We start from the raw sequence: 21,828 nt of genomic DNA, 5'->3' as shown, positions 1-21,828 counted from the left end.
GACACGTATCTACATAATCATTACATGAAACGACACGTATCTACATTATCATCACATGAAGTGTCAGATATCAACATTATCATGACATGTAGAGACGCATATCTACATTATCATGACATGTAGAGACGCCTATCTACATTATCATCACATGTAGAGACGCATATCTACATTATCATCACATGTAGAGACGCGTATCTGCATTATCATTACATGAAGTGTCAGATATCTACATTATCATCACATGAAGAGACATATCTCTACATTATCATCACATGAAGAGACATATCTCTACATTATCATCACATGAAGAGACACATATATAAAGTATCATCACATGAAGAGACATGTATCTACATAATTATTACATGAAACGAAACGTATCTACATTATCATGACATGAAATGTCAGATATCTAGATCATCATGACACGTAGAGACGCATATCTGCATTATCATCACATGAAGAGGCAGATATCTACATTATCATCACATGAAGAGACATATATCTACATTATCATCACATGAAGAGTCAGTTATCTACATTATCATCACATGAAGAGAAACATACCTACATTATCATCACATGAAGAGTCAGATATCTACATTATCATCACATGAAGAGACACATATCTACATTATCATCACATGAAGAGACATATCTACATTGTCAAAACGTGAAGAGACACATATCTACATTATCATCACAGGAAGAGACACCTATCTACATTATCATCACATGAAGAGACACATATCCACATTATCATCACATGAAGAGACACATATCCACATTATCATTACATGAAACGACACGCATTTACATTATCATTACAGGAAGAGACAGATATCTACACTGTCGTCACATGAAGTGGCACATATCTACATTATCAACACATAAAGAGACACACATCTACCATATCATTATATGAAGAGACACATATCTACGTTATCATCACATGAAGAGACAGATATCTACATTATCATCACATGAAGAGACACATATCTACATTATCCTCACATGAAAAGACACACATTATCATCACATGAAGAGACAGATATCTACATTATCATCACATGAAGTGGCACATATCTACATTATCGTCACATGAAGAGACACGTATCCACATTATCATCACATGAAGAGACACATATCTACATTATCATCACATGAAGAGACACATATCTACTTTATCGTCACATGAAGAGACAGATATCTACATTATCATCACATGAAGAGACAGATATCTACATTATCATCACATGAAGAGACACATATCTACATTATCGTCACACGAAGAGACAGATATCTACATTATCATCACATGAAGAAACAGATATCTACATTATCATCACATGAAGAGACACATATCTACATTATCATCACATGAAGAGACAGATATCTACATTATCATCACATAAAGAGACAGATATCTAATTATCATCACATGAAAAGACTCGTATCTACATTATCGTCACATGAAGAGACACGTATCCACATTATCATCACATGAAGAGACACATATCTACATTATCATCACATGAAGAGACACATATCTACATTATCGTCACATGAAGAGACGGATATCTACATTATCATCACATGAAGAGACATATATCTACATTATCATCACATGAAGAGACACATATCTACATTATCGTCACATGAAGAGACACATATCTACATTATCATCATATGAAGAGACAGATATCTACATTATCATCACATGAAAAGACACATATCTTCATTATCGTCACATGAAGAGACATATCTACATTATCATTAGATGAAGAGACACATATCTACAAATATCATCACATAAAGAGACACATATCTACATTATCATCACATGAAGAGACACATATCTACATTATCATCACATGAAGAGACACATATCTACATTATCATCACATGAAGAGACACATATCTACATTATCATCACATGAAGAGACACATATCTACATTATCATCACATGAAGAGACACATATCTACATTATCATCACATGAAGAGACACATATCTACATTATCATCACATGAAGAGACACATATCTACATTATCATCACATGAAGAGACATATATCGACATTATCATCACATGAAGAGGCATATATCTATATTATCTCTTCTTGTGATGATAATGTTTTAGCAGGTGTAATGGCAATCTATATATAAAAACGAGTGACTTGTTTTATGCATTAATGTCGGAGTTAAGGACGGACGGGCACGAGGAATAATGTAACTCAGGAATTCAAGAGAGCACGATTTTAAAATATTACTCCAATTTCCCGACTATATCTAGAAGAATAATTATTGCTGTAAAAAATATTCATTATGGACGTAAATCAATAGAATTGATCAGCTATTACGATCCTTTCCCGCATGATTGCCTTCCTTCATATAAACCTCTAGTAAGATGGTGTTTTCTACTGCTTCAGCCTTTAGTTACTGTTATTCTCTTTGATTTATAATTTCTATTGATATATTATCACCAACTCTTGCCCCTAACTGAGTCACGAGGAAGGAACATCCCTAAAGGTCAAAGCTGTCGAACGTCATGGCTACTGCTTACTATTCTTTAATTTGTAGGTTTGTTGTCATTGGTTACCAGTTTCGGATTTGGAATTATCCGATGTTGAAAATGATAAATATTTGTCAGACATTTCTAAGAAATTTACCACAGGTTATAAACTATCTACTGGGGAGTTAGAGATCAGTGAGTTAAAGGTCAAGGTCACTGAGGTCACTTGGAACAAAGCTTTTGGAATCAACACATAATAAACTTATGTAACGTGTCTTTGAGCATGCATCATAGTTTGAACTAGATTCATCTGTGTGTATGTGGTGTACCTATTGGGATTACACATCAACGTGTTTGAGATCAAGGTCCATGGGGTTAATTGTTTGTTGCTTCTGGGTAAATCGTTGCAAAATTTATTAAGTATATGTTTTATCATCTGTTCATCTGTTACCATGAAGAGAATCTTATCATAATCGGCACATACGTTTAACGGTGAAAATTAACATCCTATGAATTAGCTATTCACGATCACGCATTATCTTGCAAAATAGTTACGTATTTTCGAGGGTCATGGGGTTCTTGCTACAGAAAATACCGTTTGATTTAAACATAAAAACCAAATCTCTACCAAAGCGACTTCTATGATTTAATTGTATTTCACAAGTTATTTTTGAGAATCTCCTACGCTTGTGCATGCAAATGGAAACTTCAGTCAGTCAAATTACATAGCGTGTAATAACCTCCTTTTGAAAAAGTTGTACACACATGCTAACTTTATGAATTTCAGAGTCAATACTTGTATCCCAATGGCAAACTTAGCGACACAATGGTGCTGGTGGATTTGAAATACTCAGACGGTCGTCCCGGTGTGAGTATTCATATTTTGTTTCTGTTATAACTAGCAAACAGTCATTAACCGTCAGTTTCATTTCGCCACATTTTTTGTAAGAGGCGATTAACTCAGTTTTCATCTTTTTAGGGTCTTAGACTACTGTGACAAATAAAATCGATCTAGAGTACAATTTCGTTATGCTGGTGCACACTTTACTATTATTGCATGTTCACATTTAACCATAGTCCGATACCCCCACCCCCACAAAAAAAACCGTGTTGGTATTAATGGACGATTTGTGGATCAGTACTAAGCCAATGTTATTGCATATAAACCTGTCCTGAATGTCACTGCCTTGAAACCTGTCCGAAATGTTACTGCATAGAAACCTGTCGGAAATGTTACTGCGTACAAATCTGTCCGGAACACACCAACTTATTGTTTACCTATGTACCTCTGTTTGATAACAGCCGTATGTAGCCACGTAATTCAAAATGGTTACATGATATAATGTTGTGTTATTTGACGTGGACTTACAGATCTGTTTGGAAAACATTCCTCAGTTTTATACGTGATATCATATCCTCAAATCGTTCACTGGAATTAACACCGGTGGAGGTGGGGCGCTGATTTATCGGACTAATTTAATCAATGCTTTCTGATATCGGTAGTGCAAAATTATTTACTTTTGAGGTATTTGATGCAAATATCGTATAGTGTAGGATGAAACTTCGAAAATTCCGAATGTTTCGACCCATTGGAGATAAAGGTCCTACAATATAATTCGTGGATTCCGGAACAATGCAACTTTTCAGATAAACTCTTGAATATCTCGTCAATGAAACTGATAAAGATATTTACCTATATTTTGTAAATGTTCAACTTTATCTGTTTAAATTAAACTCAATTTTGAATCAAACAGGATATTTCCACGCTTCTCTCATCATTATACTCTCGCCGCAAAAATTGGTTGAAGACTTACTGGATTACTCTGTTCCGTTCAAGACAGAACCTACATTTTAATTCCATTTATAATTTTAATCCTACTGTCTTTAAGATATGCACAACTGTTAATAAGCAGATGCATATGTGAAAACTAGAAATTATACATAATTTTACATGTCTTGGACTTGTTATGACCTCTGGTTGTTCCTTTATCGAAGCACAGACAACATTGGCAATACAAACTAAAAAGCGAGATTTTTACTTGAAAAATACCTTTTTGAATTTACACCCTTTAAACAAGCCATGTCATGAATCTTTTGTTAGACTTATAAAATCTGCCTTAAATTATTGCTGCCAAGTTTTCCGTATTTATTTCTGCTAAATGCGTTGGAAGAGTGCACATAGATTTTGAAAAATGATGTCCGGAGTGAACGTGACAACACAATATGATTTATTTATGGGCAGTACTACAATAGTAGTAAATTATAAATAATAGATTGTATTACATTGTGCAGTATTGGTTTATGACTGGTTTAAGATATTAGGCACAAAGGAGTAAAATTATATACACACACACCAAACGATGTTGATCGTTTTAGAACGTCTAAGTTTATCATAATTAATTAAAATTGTATTGTCAAGATTTAGATTCTATGAAAATTTGGCTAATGAAGGGACAGGTAACATTGACCTATTTTTACAGTCATTTAAATTATAGCTATTGGACAGTTTTATTCCAAGTTGGATGGATGGCCGTAAGAACAGTAGTCAAGCATTATTTTATGTAAATATTTCATCTGTTCTGTTAAATATAGAAATCTAATTGCTAAATTTAGAATCACAGACTCGATGTTGAAGGTGGGAGATGGGCAAGACCATATAAACCAATTCATGATAGACTCTGGTATATTTTTAACCTGCTTGAAGATGAATAACATTTTGTACTTGAATGCTTATCGTATAAAGATTTACCAGCCAGATATATAGTGAAATGTTTCACAAAAGACATAGTATGTAATATCCAGAATACTAGAATTTTTAATAACTTGGCCATTTATATTTATAAAGCTTTTAATCATAGAGACATAGTCGTATATTCAAATATCTTGTAAATAGACCACTACTTCACTATAAATTCAAGTTGCATAACTCCTGGGATTTTATCTTAATGTTATTACCCTTATCTGTTTCTCCATACGGAACAGTTTTGTGAATTTAATCTGCTTATTTCATTTTCATTGATCTGCATCTACATGCATATGTAATTTTCCTTTTCTTAAAATGTTTTCTTTCTATATTGTATACAATAGATGATGATACATTGTTGTTTATTGTATCATCAGTCATTCAATTTCATTAATTCCCAATAATGTACCCTCAGTATGCATGTTAGCTCTACTAACGTTGCAGAGTGATATACGGGTTTATTCAGCGTACAAGCTGTCAAATAGTTTATGTAAGCACCTCCCCCACCCCACCCCACCCCAACCAACAAACAAACCAAAATCTTTAGTCGAACACACGCAATGTCCTGAACTCGTCCCACACAGTTGAAGCTTGACAGAGTTTGTGGGTTAACGCCAGTACTATGGACGTAGCTTCTATTAATATTTGTCTAAATTTAGATCTAGCCCTCACCGGCACTTGATTTTGGGGTAAACTAATGTGTACACTTACCAATTGACAGTTAGTTTACCCCGGAATCAAGTGCCTGTGCTAGCCCTTGTTGGTAGGACTTTAGAGGTTACACATACCGCTCCATAAATGTCAGATAAATATCCGATTTTTCTTTTGGCCGACATGCATACGAACTGTCATGTATGATCTATAACACAGATGACAAGGCATATTACACCGAATCCTCTGTATTGATTCATATCCCCAGCAACTTGACCCTGGGTCAAAATACAGGAAAGGGAATGCGTTTCCAACATAACCAATGGGCATAAGAAGACACATTTTTACATGTAGCCGAAATTGAGCGCAGGGTCCATCACCTCGCCCAGAAACATGGCGTCTGGTTCATGACCTAGAAACTGTTGAGATGCTCATTAAGTATTCATAGGTGTACCAACTGGGTATGAAAGAGACAAATTATACATGCAAGTTCATCTGCACCATTAGGGGCTTAATCCTGGGTCATACATTGAAAGTTATTTAAATATACGCCCTTTGACCATATGTAGACTTACTAAGCATGAAAATACAAATGTATCCATGCAACTTATACCGGTCACTGGATTAGTCCGTACCCTACACTATTGGGCCATCGTTTGGGAACTATCGATATCACCACCCTATGACCATGCCCTGAAGATACTAAAGTAGATGTACTTGTGATATTTATCCCTTAGGTAGTTCTTACCCTCAGGATCCTACCCAAGAACATACAACTTTGAGATTTAAGCCATACTGGTGAAGTACGTCAGTAACGGCGCAATGGAATGGGTTGGGAGAGGTCAATTGCCAACAGGAACCAGGCGAAGGGAGTGCTGTTGGGAGTTCTTTCCTGCAACTAAAATGTTCAGAGCATTTCACCTACTATTTAGTGTAGTCCGAGTTTCCTCTTACCCGTGTTACCCCATTTTTTATATTTGGGCATTTATGTTTGGGTATAGGATCAGAGTTCATTCCCTATCGAAAAGTTATAATTCGCCGACACCGTCGGCATGGGGTAACCGCTTACTAGCCGACCCAGCAAACTTGAACGACCTTTCTTTGAGATATATTTGCATAAAATCGATAGGAATATGATTTTTTTTTTCATCAGAAATTGCGATCATATCATTCGTCATGTCTTTAATCCGCCCAGAGACGAGACGAACGTACATCGTTGCTGACATTTGACCTCGATCTGGCCATTTGCATTCTTAGTCACGTGACTACACAACTCTCGCAACCTACTTGTCAATGACATCAGAGGTCATACAGTCACGTAATATCGAGACTAAACCATTTCTAATGTTGCTGTAGGAAAACAAATCAAACATATAAATGACAGTCACGTAATTTTTATATAAAAATGAAAAAACAAAAACTTTGAAAATATTTATTGTCAAAATAACTACCTAAACTCTGTAAATGTTGCAGCAATTTGAAGAAAACCAGATCCACTACTCAGAGAGACCATGTCAACGTGGTAGTCATGTGACACCAACAAAAACATCGCTGACACGTGCTCGCTACTTCTTTAAAATGGTTTTCTCCGCCTTGCTTTGATATCGACAGGTTTCTGTTCGTTGTTCTCAGAATAAATATGTTGAGAATTAGTGGGGAATTATATTTATTTACAATCATTTTGTGACGTATAAAATATGTCCCAATTCTATGTACAATAACTTCAGAAATTTGTTTATTGTCGATATCACGTGATTATATGACCTCTAATGTCACTGACATTGCGAAATTTGTATAGTCATGTGACTCGGAATGCAAATGGCCATATCCAGGTAAAATTTCAGCAAAGACGTACTTTCGTCTCGTATGTCAGCGAATTAAAGACATGACGAATGATATGATCACGATTTTTGAAAAAGATAAATCATATTCATATCGATTTCATGCAGGTATATCTTGATGAAAGTTCATTCAAATTTGCTGGGCCGGCTAGTAAGCGGCTACCCCATGTCGACACCAAATGGTGTCGGAGAATTCCAACTTTTCGATAGGGAATGGACTCTGACCCAACATCCCAATACAACTATCCAAATATCAAAAATGGTGTGATAAGGGTCAGAGGAAACTCGGACTACCATTAGTGTAGCCAGGGCCGACAATGGGTGTGTGTGTGTGTCAACTGGGAATATATCCTCGGGGCCCGGGCCGATAAGGGGGCCTAGGCCGAACAAAACTTTTTAATTTTATGCAAGACATTTTTTGTTTGAACAAGAACTTGGAGAGGCTCGGGTGTTTCTTACCCCAGGGTCCGTGATTGCTCTCTACGGCCCTGAGTGTAGCGATGGGAGCTATTCTTTGCAAAACATATTTAGGGGTGGGAAAGGAGCTATTGGAAACTAACATAAAAAATGTTATGGAGCAAAGAACAATCTCCACTGAAGAATATTGGCCACAGACGCCACGAACCATGGCGCTGTAAATGGATCACGAAGATATGAACAAAGTATTCTAGTTTACTTGTTTTCTTTCATGTTTTCGATCCCACGTATATAAGTTAATTTGTATTGTGCTATTCCTTTTGCATTGCCATCAATGGATTGAGGTTTGCATCACTATTTTGAATACGGTCATGTTTGTATATAGCCATTAGTTGATAACGTTATCTGTATTGCTATGTAAATTATTTAATATACCCTGCGATGTTACAGACGTCTAACCACAACTGGCACGTCCATGTGTATGGTGTCAGCGGAAATTGCTCCACGACCGGAGATCACTTCAATCCATTCCAAGTAGATGTAAGTTCTGACTGTTGATAAAATCTTATGCAAAGTTTTTTTTTTCTTTCTTGTTTTAAGTTTGCATGTTGTTTCTGTTAAAATGCTAAATATGTTTCATGTCAGCAATGAAAACTGCGGCAGGTATGAATGAATGTATTCCATATGTACGTAGGATTTAGGTTTATATCGACAACTTTCCATTAGGATATCTATTTTCAAAAGAAACTTGTACAGTAGTAATCAGCTCAGCAAATTAGATGCCAGGTTACTCCAGAGAAGTGCACATATGTCTTACTATTGGTGTATTCTTGCATCTGTGAATACAGGCAACAAACAGCTTCAAGATCAGGACCGGAGCGAAACAAGGATGCAGACTTTACCCATTTCTGTTCACCCTAACACTATGCAGGTTGATGAAAGAGACAATTAAGGACACAAATAAAAATATACAAAGGTCTTTAACCACCTTCTTACAAGAAGATTAGGAATTTGCAGATGATGCTGGCGGCAATAGCAGACACGTTGTTACTGTTATATATATATATATATATATATATATATATATATATATATATATATATATATATATATATATATATATATATATATATATATATATTATTGATTGCTAGCTTTTTTCTTCTGGATTAAAGGTTATGTGTTAATGTATTTTGGACTTAACCTTGCCCAAAATCAAGTTCATATTGTACCGGACTAAAACTACTGATGTTTTTATTTTGTAAACGAATAATACATAGTGAATATGTTTTTAGGAGTATGGGTTAAATATTAGGATCATTCTCTTAGTCCGAGTCAACGACATTACGTTTACTTATTTTATTTTAATTTTAGTTACCTATTTTATCGTGTTGATAATTTAGATATTTCTAAAAATTGGCTTTTGTCCAAAATCCTGGATTTTCTTTTATGTGTTATTTTTTAAAATATAAATCTTGTTTATTTGAAAAAATATTCACTCTTGTGAGATTATTTGAATCAGAAATCATCTGTGTTCAGTATTTTGATTTGGGTGGAATTATTTATTCAGATATTTATTCAATGGAAATACAAAGTGCTCTTAAATAATATTCTTAAACAGAAACATTAACTTGGAATTATAGTGAATTCAGACAAGGCCATCTTTGAGTATGTTATTGAGCTTCATCGAAAGATGCTTGGCACATCTCCACGTCACAGACTACTAAGGACACATCAACACATTAAGTGTTGGATCTTATTTCGAACACCACTGGAGTTTTGTTGTTGTTGTTGTTGTTCAAGGGTTTAACGCCATTTTTCAGCACAAGATAGGCTATAAATGGCGGCCAGTATAACTGGTGGAGGAAGAACCCTGGAAAACCCAGGGAAGAACCACCGACCCACGAGAAGCTACTGGCAGGCTTTCCCACGTATCCACGCTAGCCGACCCTTGGACTCGAACCCACGCAGACAGAGGTGAGATGGCAGTGATCCGTAACGGTGAGCGCTTTAGACCACTCGGCCACTCATGGCCCCGTCCACTGGAATTTAATTAGAACTCTATTTATTAGGACTATTTTGTGATTTATTTCGCAATACTGTAAGTTCTTTTTAAATTTTCACTTTGTATTTTAGGGAAATGAACTATTTGTTGATTTTTTTTATATAAAAATTTACTGGGTTTTACTCTTTTCTATTACTTAGTTTAATACCACAGAGTCATAATAGTAAGAAATTAAGCATAGGAAGTAAAAAAAAAAAACGTTTTCAGGAATAAACAACACGGTTAAATAAGACACAAACCATTAACAAGTAGGAAGTTGAGGAGATCACAGAGTTTACATACCTTGGGAGCAAAATTACAACTGATAATGAAAGTAAACAGAGGTTGTCTCTAAATTGACGAATGGCAGCAACAACTTTGCCTTGCTACGTGGAATATGGAAATTAGAACAGCTGTCTCTGAGGACAAAACTGAGAATCTGTAAATCAAATGTACTAAGCATTCTACTATATGGATCCAAATGCTAGAAAACCACCCAAGTCATCAACAAGAAACTCGAGTCGTTCCACACCACGTGCTTTAGAAGCAGAATGTTTTGTCTTAATATGATATGGAATGGTGAACTAATGACAACGTGCAATGCACGGCTTCCATCAGAAGAGGTAAATTAACGGAGATGGAGATGGCTTGAACATGTCATAAGAGTGAATCCAGACGGTCTGCCCAAAATGAGCCCTAAAATGGACACCACAGAGGAAGCAGGGAAGAGGACACCTGAAAGAGACCCAGAGACGCTCCACGGAAATGAGGCCAGTCAGATCAGTTTGATATGAAAACAGCAGACCGCTGTGGTTGGGGAAGACTCGCGAATGCTTCATGTGCCGCTTATGGTCACAATGAGAAGTGAGAGGGAGGGAGAGCGTCTTTCATCTAGCTGGTTGAGTTAATTAAGTTTCCTATACAAATCTATGCGCTTTTTTATCATCTGATCTAGCAGTATGTAAGAAATGATCAAGTTCTCCAACCAGTTGAGTCCATGAGTGACACCTGCACCAATTAATTACGTGATCTGCACAGACAAACATATTGTTTTGCATGCCATTTAGATTCTCAAAATACCTGTTTCAGAACGCCAAGCTCGACGTATGTAAGAATAGTAAATATACACGTACTGATTTAGCAACATTATCCATATCATTTTCAAGTACGTTTTAGTATCCAAAATGTTAACTTGCATTTGATTTTAATTTCCGTTCACCTACCAATATTAGCCAAAGCTGGTAAAATCAAGCGTCCATTCATGCCATTTTATTTCTGAAAATACTTTAAGATGTGATTTATATGGTCCAGTACTTTTCGAAATGTGGTAAAAGCTATCTTTACGGTGCATCACAACGATAATATAATGAAATTATTTTGTTCTCCCCCGTCTGTTTCCTGCCCCTCAATTCGTTTATTTTAAATCCTTGTTCAAGGCTGTTAAAGCAGATGGCTGAGTAAAATATCTAATAAGAAAAGCAGTTGTTATTCACATGTCTGTCTGCACATTTCAGGTGCAGAATAATTACAGTGAATGTAAAATGGCCAATCCTCTGCGCTGTGAGGTCGGAGACCAGTCCCGTAAACTTGGCCAGTATTCTATTGGAAGTGGAAGGAGGTTCTACGTCGATGTCAATTTACCTCTTACTGGACGTTTTGCTGGTACTTTAACTTAATTAACTATTTTGGACTCATATCTACCGTATGTTCGCTTTCAAAAGCCAGACACAGTTGCGACTAGTATAAATTCATACCTGTTGGCCCAGCAGTGTTTCTTCTATTTATAATTCCAAACGAATAGACTTGTTACGGGCCTACCCCGATTTATGCAACAGCAGATCTCAGTCTGAACTATTTGCATTTTGTTTTAGCTATAGAGGGTTAAGACGGTTTGTTCCTCCAGCTTGTGAACAGGTATGCGTCAATTGAATATTAAGATCTCGCCCAGAAATTAATTAATGTAAGGGAAGTAAAATCCAGAAATGATGAACCCAGTACAGAATTTCGCAGAATGAAATAAAGATGTGTTCGATAAATTAAATATAGCGCTATGATCCTATATTTTTGTCGGAATGAGAGATTGGGGTGGAAGAATATGCTAGGTGGATATTTATGAGAGATGGGGGTGGGGAAATATTCTAGGTAGATATTTATTGTCCAAGGCAGTGTCTTTGACAATTCTAGAAATTTTAAATATAACATCTCAAGAAATTTGCTAATTTCTTGTTTTATGAACATTCAAATCCGATTAAAAGGAGTGTCATTGAGATGGAGTTCAACAGACCAAAAACACACGAGAACCGTCAAATTTTGTAATTTTGCTACATTTTAAGACTTTCAGAATGAATAACTGGTTTGGGATATTTACAGGAGAAACGTTTAATTTTACAGTTCTCGGGCGATCTTTTGTTGTCCATGCTGAAAATGGAGGTGCGCCGAGGATCGCCTGCGCAGATTTGATGCCTTTCAACTCAGCTTATTATTACACCGTTAGTTTTCCTTCTGTCTCAAATTTCAACCGGTAAGACAATAATCGTTTGTTTACATCCTTCCATAAATTTCAAATAAATAGGAAATTCAAACAGAGGACAACTAGACTTTGTTTTTCTAATTGATCAGATATGATTTCAAGAGAATGTAAAAATTTGCAACCATCATCGATTAAAGGAACAGCGTTTACTTTATATTGTAAGTAAGTTTCATCTACATATACGTAAATAATAGTTTAGAAATATTCCAAAAAATTTCTCGAGATATACACGTAACATTACTATCTTTTTCTCTGTTGTCACTGCTCTGTAAGACGACATGTATATAGAAAACGTTAGTCTCTGTATTAATAACATTACCAGCATTTTATTGTCCAATGCTTTTATTCCCTAATCCCAGGACGGACATGGCGATTACAGTAGCCAACGCTATTAACACAGATGCGTACAACGTTGTTTGTGAGCAATGGGAGAACTGGAACCCCAACTGTATGACCGCCAAGGTCCACTTCTTAGGTGAGTGACCTTGTCTCTCAATATCATTGAAATCTGGCTTGAAAATCGTGTTACTTTTCAGCCTGATTTTGAGTTTGAAAATTTGCTAAGTGTAAACCAGGCATAGATAAGTATACATTTGAAAGATTACTTTTCATTCGCTGAAACTGAAAATTAATCCAAATGTGAAGCGTTGACTTTTATTGTCTATAGACTATGCCTTACAAAGTTCATCCAATAAAGTATGTCTGAGGAAACCCAGATTAGAGCCATTTTAAGACGACTTGTTTGGCAGGAATTTAAATAAGTTAAAATTCAACTTTCGGGATTCTGACAGTGAATTAGTTCCTTAGGCATGTGTTGATTTCAGATTTTATTTAAATATTGCAAGAAAAAAAAAAAAAGGCTTCTGGTTAAGAGAGTGTAATTTTGGACAGTACTGATGTTCTCTTTAGATTTTCCTTTATTTACAGTTATTTAAATGCAAGGGAGGAAGAAGTGTTGGATAAACTTGTTAATCAAGAACTAAAAATTAACTTTAGACATAAGATTACTTTTTGTTTTTCAGTATTATGAAATATGTCAATCAACTTAGAGACAAGTTTTCTAATTGATTTTTTATTTCTAAACCCCATAAAGTATTGGTAAATGATAATTAAAGTATGACGTAACTCGACCACGACCTTTACGAGTTCCTTCAGATCTTCAATGCTCGAGATGTCTGTACAAGTGCCAAGTACCACAGTCAGTGAAAGCTTGCAGGGCTATAACAAATCATCCGTCTGATATCTTTTGTCTCTGTCATAATTCTGGTATTTTATAATAATCTTGTACAGTGCGAATCAAAAGATTACATTGACCGTTATCGAGATGTCTGAAATTATTTGCATGTTAAGTATCACTATTCAACAGTTCAAATATATTTGCAACTATTTTACGGACTTGTGGATAGCAGCACATTGGTCAGATAACGCCTGCATGATCTTCTTGTTGGGATGCTTCCCATGTCACAGGTTCAACACTACATATCCCATGAGACGGCTAGAGTGCAATAGATTCTGGAATTGAATGGATTTGACCATATTAACTTAGCGCAGATACCGCGGTAGTATAGTAATCATAAGATTTCAATTTTCATGTTACAAATTCAGCTTTTCCACACTTTCATTGCAGTCTGTAACTTGTCCACGTTATGTGTTTGTTCAAAGTCAGGACATTATCTGCTTCATTCAGAGCTTGCGTATTATGTTTTGGAAAATGCACAAAAACAACTCACTTTGAATACCTCTTTATTAAGTAGTGGGTATTCTGAGACATTCCTACCTCCTTATTAAGTAAATCCTCTTCGGAGATATTCCTACCTTAATATTTAGTAATGGTTATTCGAAAACATCCCTGCCTCCATATTAAACGATGGTTATTCGAAGACATCTCTACCTCCATATTAAGTAACGGTTGATCGGAGCTATTTCTACTTCCATATTTAGTAATGGCTATTCTGTTTTAGCATATATGTTGGGCATATCAAACCTGTTCCTTACCCCACACCTGGTGCATACCTGCAAACCGGCTGTTAACCCGCAAACCTGTTGCATAATTCAAACCTTTTACATACCCCAAACACGATGCTTACCCCAAATAATCGTACACAGTGCTATTGGGATACGAAACCATTTGGGAAGTATTTTGTAGCCTTGTCTTGTCACCTCTGCGTGGGTTCGAGTCTCGGATTCAGCCAATGTGGGTATGTGAGAAAGCTTGCCAGTAGCTTCTCGTGGGTTGGTGGTTCTTTCCGGGGTTTTCCCTGGTTCTTCCTCCACCATTAATACTGGCCGCCATGTATAGCCTATCGTGTGCTGAAAAATGGCGTTAAACCCTACAACAAAAAAAACAACTTATAATGTCAATAATGTGGACACATTTCATGCAGTGTTACCATCTATACTTGCTTAAAAATCGAGTCCAACTGCAGACTGTGAAGGTAGCAGTAGTCAGCAGACCAAATAACACAGGCCCTGATCTGCTGTCGCATTATGGAATGGCAGACCAGGGTGCGTGTTTGCAGCTCGACTTATAAGCGAATGTTTACGGTATTAGTATAAAAAATGACTTCTAGCGCTGTTCCCTTCTTTTTATGTCACCCCTAAAGCTATGAAACGGTGGCCTTATAAACGTATAGCTTCTAATATGGGTCACAGAAGGTGGTAAAGATGTCACTTGAGGAGAGAGGACATAAGGAGGACCACGAGGTATGCATTTACATTTATTTTGCACCTCTCACCGTTTTCATTTTCATGGATGTAGACGAATCACTCAAACCCATCTGTATATGTTTTTTTAGGTTCAGATGCTCTGCGATTGAGTACATTGTTTAAGGACTTGATATCCAGTGGGAACTACAAGGAGCTACGGATCTATTCTCCAGACTCCAGCTGCAAAGTCAGCTCAGGAGAAGCAGGCAAGTCACGGGGGGTGGGAATGGGGATCGGGAGTGGGGATGGGAAAAGGATAATTGATATTTCGCAAGCCAAATTATTGGTATACAATTTTATATCAAAACAAAAGTTTTTGCTGTGAAACTATTCTCTGCTAAATAAGTAAACGTTCTGAGTATATACAGTATTCTATTGAGCCCCAAGCTGACAGAGTGGTCTGTGACGCTCGCCTTCGTGGGTTCGAGTCCCGAGCTCGGCCAATGCAAGTATGTGAGAAGGCTAGCCAGTATCCACCAGTGGGTTGTTATTTCTGCCCGTTTTTTTGTGCCACCAAATATACTGACCGCCATGTATAGCCTATCATGTGCTGAAAAATGGCATTAAATCCATAAAACTAAATTAATTAAATAACAAATAAAGCAACAAATGTCCTTCCAATCAATAGAACATTTGTCACGAGCATGATAATGATTCTGAATTGGAACTGCTGCTGGAAATTCCTGCGTGATTTTTACATAGCTACGTAGTTCATTAGGTTAGGTCAGCTATAAGGAGTAACTGAAGCGGCAAATAAATAAATTTGTACGTTGCTGTTTAGAAAGTTTCCACCAAAATGTTTCCGCCATATTCATCACTGATCCAGTATTGGATTTGGCAGAAGAAATAGCATCACATTCCTTGAATATCTAAAAGAAGTATTACTGGGTACATGTGCCACGTATCCCGAAGAGGAAAGTAGCTAATTTTAGTTCGTCTTGGTGTACGAAAGATAAAGGCAAATGCGCACCACCCGATAATTCAATCCTGTGTCTTGGATATCTGAATAGACACAAATTTGGAAATTGGGAAAATAACGTAGAATATAATATTAATTAATAATAGTGATTATAAGTTTGAAAGCCTTTAAAAGTTTGGTATGAGTTTCTACGTCCTACTCAACATCTTGAAAACTTGGGACTACTGTCAGAAATAAGCATATTATTTCTTTCATCTTAAGGCATATTTTAAAAATTCAAAAGCAAAAAGCAAAACACGCTAAAAACACTTTATTTTTGTTATGTCTTGTTTGGCTTCAGATCTCCGCATTATTTAGTTACAGCGATGAGATCGAAAGTTGTTTAAATTTGTTGCTGGTTGTAGTCGCATACACTGTACCTGTTCAAGACTAAAACTGTACCATGGATATTAATATAAATTGTGATAGGTGCCAACAGAGACAAAGAAACAAGATTTCATCATGTTTTTCATATATTTTCCATTTCAGGCCTTCACAGCTTACCACATTTACTCCTGTCGATTTCATGGCTGGCAATATTTGTCCTCTGGATCTTAGAGCACCCTGTACAGAATTATGTATTGAGCTGAAAATCACTAATGTATTTTGGATCTGAGAACACCCCATACAGAATAGTACATTCACAACCTTTGTCCATTTAGCTGAAAATCACTAAAGCATCTGGATATGAGAACACCCCGTATAGAATATAACATTCATTGAGCTAAAAATCACTAATGTATCTGGATTTGAGAACACACCGTACAGAATATAACATTCATTGAGCTAAAAATCACTAATGTATCTGGATTTGAGAACACACTGTACAGAATATAACATTCATTGAGCTAAAAATCACTAATGTATCTGGATTTGTGAACACACCATACAGAATATAACATTCATTGAGCTAAAAACCACTTATGTATCTGGATTTTAGAACACTTTGTACAGAATACTAAATTCACAACCTTTGTCCATTGAGCTACAAATCACTAATGTATCTGGATTTGAGAACACCCTGTACAGAATACTAAATTCACAACCTTTGTCCTTTGAGCTACAAATCACTAATGTATATGGATTTGAGAACACCCTGTACAAAATACTAAATTCACAACCTTTGTCCTTTGAGCTACAAATCACTAATGTATATGGATTTGAGAACACCCTGTACAGAATACTAAATTCACAACCTTTGTCCTTTGAGCTAAAAATCACTAATGTATATGAATTTGAGAACACCCTGTACAGAATACTAAATTCACAACCTTTCTCCATTGAGCTGAAAATCACTAAAGCATCTGGCTTGGAGAACATCTCATACAGAATGTCTAATGAGATGAAAAACAAATACACCAATGGCTTTTTATATAATTTACCTCATAATATTTATTTGTATTTTTAAGTTTATCTAAGTACACTCTTCTTTATTTACCTATATATCACTGAAATCGATTTGAGTGTTCTCTGTACAGGTAAATGCATTTCCTATAAATAACTAAATAAGTTACCATCAATATGATTTGAAATAATTATTAGATTCCAAGAAAATGACAGGAATAACAGAACCAGTTAAAGAAATCAATATCTATAATTTGTAGAAAAGAATGGATTTGTCAATTATTGACGTGTACATAACGTACATGCGAACAATATAAAGCAGCAAGACTTTGATCAGATTAATGCTAAGCTTGAGTTTGAGCTTGAGATTTTTTGTCAGCCAGTCGCAAATGACTTTACTTTTATGTCACTTTTTATTGGCTCAGATCTAAATTTAAGCCCAGTGTCTTATTATCTCCTGGTACGAAAGTATAAAACGCTTGAGAAACCGAGTGTGCATTAGATTTTGTTTTGACCCTTCAAAAACAACGTTACATTCGAAAGGCTCTTTCTGATTGGTAGATTGGCAGATAATTAAAATTCAATCCTAGCTCGTTTTCAGAGTTTTACGTCTCCAGATCACAATTTATATTGTGGAATTCAAGTCGTAAATGTACTCTATACCCTCCTGGTACATTTAGGAAAAAAAATATCCATGTTCATTATGTTCTCAGTTTGTTGTTCTTTCCGTATATGACTACACGTCACTTTCTGCACATTTCTTTATGGCGTAGTGCATCAAGACACGAGTCCATATCATGCCTGATGTATCCAGTATTAGCCGTGCTAATCATGTACAAAAAATCCTTTTCAAAAAGTAATTAAGGTATTTTGTTATGACATTGTTTCTCTTTACATGCATAATTGAATGTTGCATTTATAATGTACACGATTATTTTTTTTATCTCGGTTTCTGTGTTGACATACATTAAGTGCAGTGATTTAGGTGCACAAAATACTTCTTTCGAAACTGAGCATTGAATTATTTATCCATTTCAAATAATATATTATATGTTCTCTCTCCGTGTTAATGTCTGTCTCTTTATCTCACTGATACATTTTTATTCATATTGCTTTTTATATTTTTCTATGAGACTGATACTTACATATTATAAAATGAAAGTGAAAATACCTTGAAATTTTGTTTGTAAAGAATAAATCTTGTTTGGTAAGAAAAAGAATTACACTATGCATTGCTTACTGTCTTTCCAATTACACGTAAATATATGATATATTCAGAGAATATTTTTGTATTTTCCGAAATTAATGGTCATTCATAGCTTGAAGCTACAGATTGTAATAATAATTATAAATGTATTGACATTCCTACCAAATCATTATTTTTTTCATGCTTTTACAGTATCAAAATAAATCGATGAAAACCTCATAGCATTCTACCATTTGTTTCTCCAAGAAGCAGTTCAGATTTACATTGATAAATACAATGCAATACAATTTTCTATAATGAAGCCAAGTAAAATACGTTACAAGCCAAGGCACATGAGATAGAACCTTGTTTGTTTCGGTTAATCGGAACCATGTATATGTCCATCAGCCTCTTATGTGTAGTTATAGGTTTAGCCTAGCCATATGTCCCTCAGACGTGTAGATCTAATTATCGTTTAATTCGAGCCACATATGTTTATATATTTAGATCTGATTATTGGTTAATCCAAATAGTTAATCCAAACCACGTGTATGTCCCCCAAGCACGCATTCTTAAGTATCAGTTAATCTGAAACATACCCATATATGACCCTCAAACGTGTTGGTTTAATTATCGGTTATCGAACAAAATGCATATTCTTCAACGTTTAGGTTCTAATTATCGGTTATCGAGACAAAATGCATGTCCTTCAACGTTTTAATCTAAATATCGGTTATCGAACAAAATGCATGTCCTACAACCGTTTAGATCTAATTATCGGTATGTGGGACCGTCCATTTGGTACATACGCACGAAGGGGGCAGGGGGTTAACAAAAATGCATACGCTTGCATATGGGGGGGGGGGTCTACTGATAATGTATGTACGCATAGGAAGCGGGTGTGAGTGTGAAACCGCGATAACAATTTGTCTAATACGTAACCTGTTCGACCGGGTTCATACGGCGTTTGAGTTTTAGCGGACACTAGACAAACTTTTTAACGTTACGCATCTTATTTCTTTGATGCAGCCAGACATTCAACGTCGGAGGACTATCTGTTTTATTAAACACTTTAATATTACTAATGCTTCATCGTTTCTGCCTGGATTAAATATAGGCCGTTCTATAGAATTGGGGGGGGGGGATATGCGTCAAGCATACGTATGCAGGTGTGTGGTGTTTGTAAAAAAAGTACGCATGTACATGGAAGTGGGGAAGGGTCAAGCTTTACCAGATGTTTGCGTATGTACTAAATGGATGGCCCCTATCTGAACAACACCTATGTCCCTCAGACCTGGTCCCTTAGTGGCCGAGTAAGCTATGGCGCTCGCTTTTACACATCATTGAAATCTCATCTCTATCTGCGTGGATTCAATTCTCAAGCACGGCCAGCATGTGTATGTGCGAAAGATTACCAGTAGCTTTCTCTGGGACGGTGAATCTTCCCATAGTTTTCCCGGGTTCTTCTTCCACCAGATATACTGACCGCCATGTATGTCCATCATTAGCTGAAAAAATCGGAGTGTCCCTAAGACGTTTAGATCTAATTATCAATTAATCCGATCCACGTGTATGACCTTCAAACATTTATATCCAAGTATAGCTTTATCAGATCCTCATTCGTGTCTCTCACGTGCAGATCTATTATCATAAGTTAATCGCCCCACCCCCATGTTTCCTGCCAAATGTGCAGATTTGGTTTTACCAAAACTCTTTCATCTAAAATCGAGTTTGTTTGAATTTTTTGCCGTGTCACCGTGGGAGTTTGGTCGTGTAAGCTTCTGTATTTTTTTTATCATGAAAGATAAATACTGTATTTCACGGCCATATAAATTATATGTTCTATTTTCCTGGCAGAAATAATTAACGGCTGCCTCAATATGTGTTCCAACGCAATATCAAATGAGTTATTTCCCCAGACACGCAAAAGTAACCACGATTTTGTTTTAATACATATATCCCTTTTTGCCGCTTGTCGTATATTTTTAGCCGAACATTTTAAATACAGTTCAAAGGACATGGAAACATAAAATTTGATTCTGTACATCTAAGAATTTCATACGAGTGACTCAAAAAGATCTAGCCAGTTGTGTGAGCGGTAAGGAAATACTAATTGCCGTCGAAAATGCTTGCTCTTTTTACACTGCCATAAAGGCAACAGTAAAATTCAGACCCTCTATTCCACCCTCTTTCCCTCTATTTTCACCCTATGCCCTTTTGCCACCGCACTCTCCTTGGAGTCGGGATTCTTGGTCGTAACCCCGAAATTCGTTACATACATTATTGTCCGTACAACTATGTCACCATAATTAGATTATATTATCCAGATTTATTGAATTTCCAATTAAACATTTCTGGATTTAGTATATAATTAATTTATTGTTCATTAGGTATTCGAGGATCAGCCCCATAAAGTAGATTAATGAAAACTAATGCTTTCTCCAATTCAATCTATTTTCCGAATTGTAATGATATTAATACCAAATTATTAACAAATGCTTGAAGTATATAAAGTCTGAAGTTATTTGTATGCTTCTTGTTATGGAGAACTTCGCGACAATAGGGAAAATGTCCAATAAATTAGTGTAGTTCCATTCGCCTGCCTATACTTAATACAGGAGATCACATTCAAAATTTTTCGCACCATAGTGGTCATGTATTCAAACCAATTGCCACTTTATGTTAGGGGTGAGTACCCTAATTCTGCATGTGAATGGGGGTCAACTTAAACAAATGAATGACGTTGTTTTGGATTCGGTCAAATTTTGGGAAAGTTTTTAATAATGGATATATTCATTAAATGTTTTGTAACTATTTGTAATTACAGTGATGTAGTCTAGATGGTACTAACGTCCATAATTAACCAGAACTATAAGTTTTGTTTGTTTGTAATT

At 35.9% G+C, this 21,828-nt stretch overlaps 1 protein-coding gene across 2 annotated transcripts in view; it reads left to right on the top strand.

Annotated features, from left to right (window-relative positions):
- LOC149770800 (uncharacterized) overlaps positions 1-19,174 on the top strand; it is an 89,669-nt gene extending 70,495 nt beyond the window's left edge. For both annotated transcript variants that reach the window (XM_089949102.1, XM_089949101.1), the window contains 7 exons: positions 3,302-3,382; positions 8,617-8,706; positions 11,725-11,872; positions 12,602-12,731; positions 13,100-13,215; positions 15,536-15,652; positions 16,894-19,174. In XM_089949102.1, coding sequence (XP_089805228.1) covers positions 3,302-3,382; positions 8,617-8,706; positions 11,725-11,872; positions 12,602-12,731; positions 13,100-13,215; positions 15,536-15,652; positions 16,894-16,994 — 783 coding nt within the window. In that variant the 3' untranslated portion in view covers positions 16,995-19,174. The remainder of the gene's footprint in view (positions 1-3,301; positions 3,383-8,616; positions 8,707-11,724; positions 11,873-12,601; positions 12,732-13,099; positions 13,216-15,535; positions 15,653-16,893) is intronic.
- Positions 19,175-21,828: the final 2,654 nt, after the last annotated feature.

This window comes from Sinohyriopsis cumingii, unplaced genomic scaffold (genome assembly GCF_028554795.1).
Source record: "Sinohyriopsis cumingii isolate HCF-2022 unplaced genomic scaffold, ASM2855479v2 utg002317l, whole genome shotgun sequence".
Taxonomy (NCBI): domain Eukaryota; kingdom Metazoa; phylum Mollusca; class Bivalvia; order Unionida; family Unionidae; genus Sinohyriopsis; species Sinohyriopsis cumingii.
The sequence above is the reverse complement of the archived record's forward strand: the minus strand, read 5'-3'. Positions and strand labels throughout refer to the sequence as shown.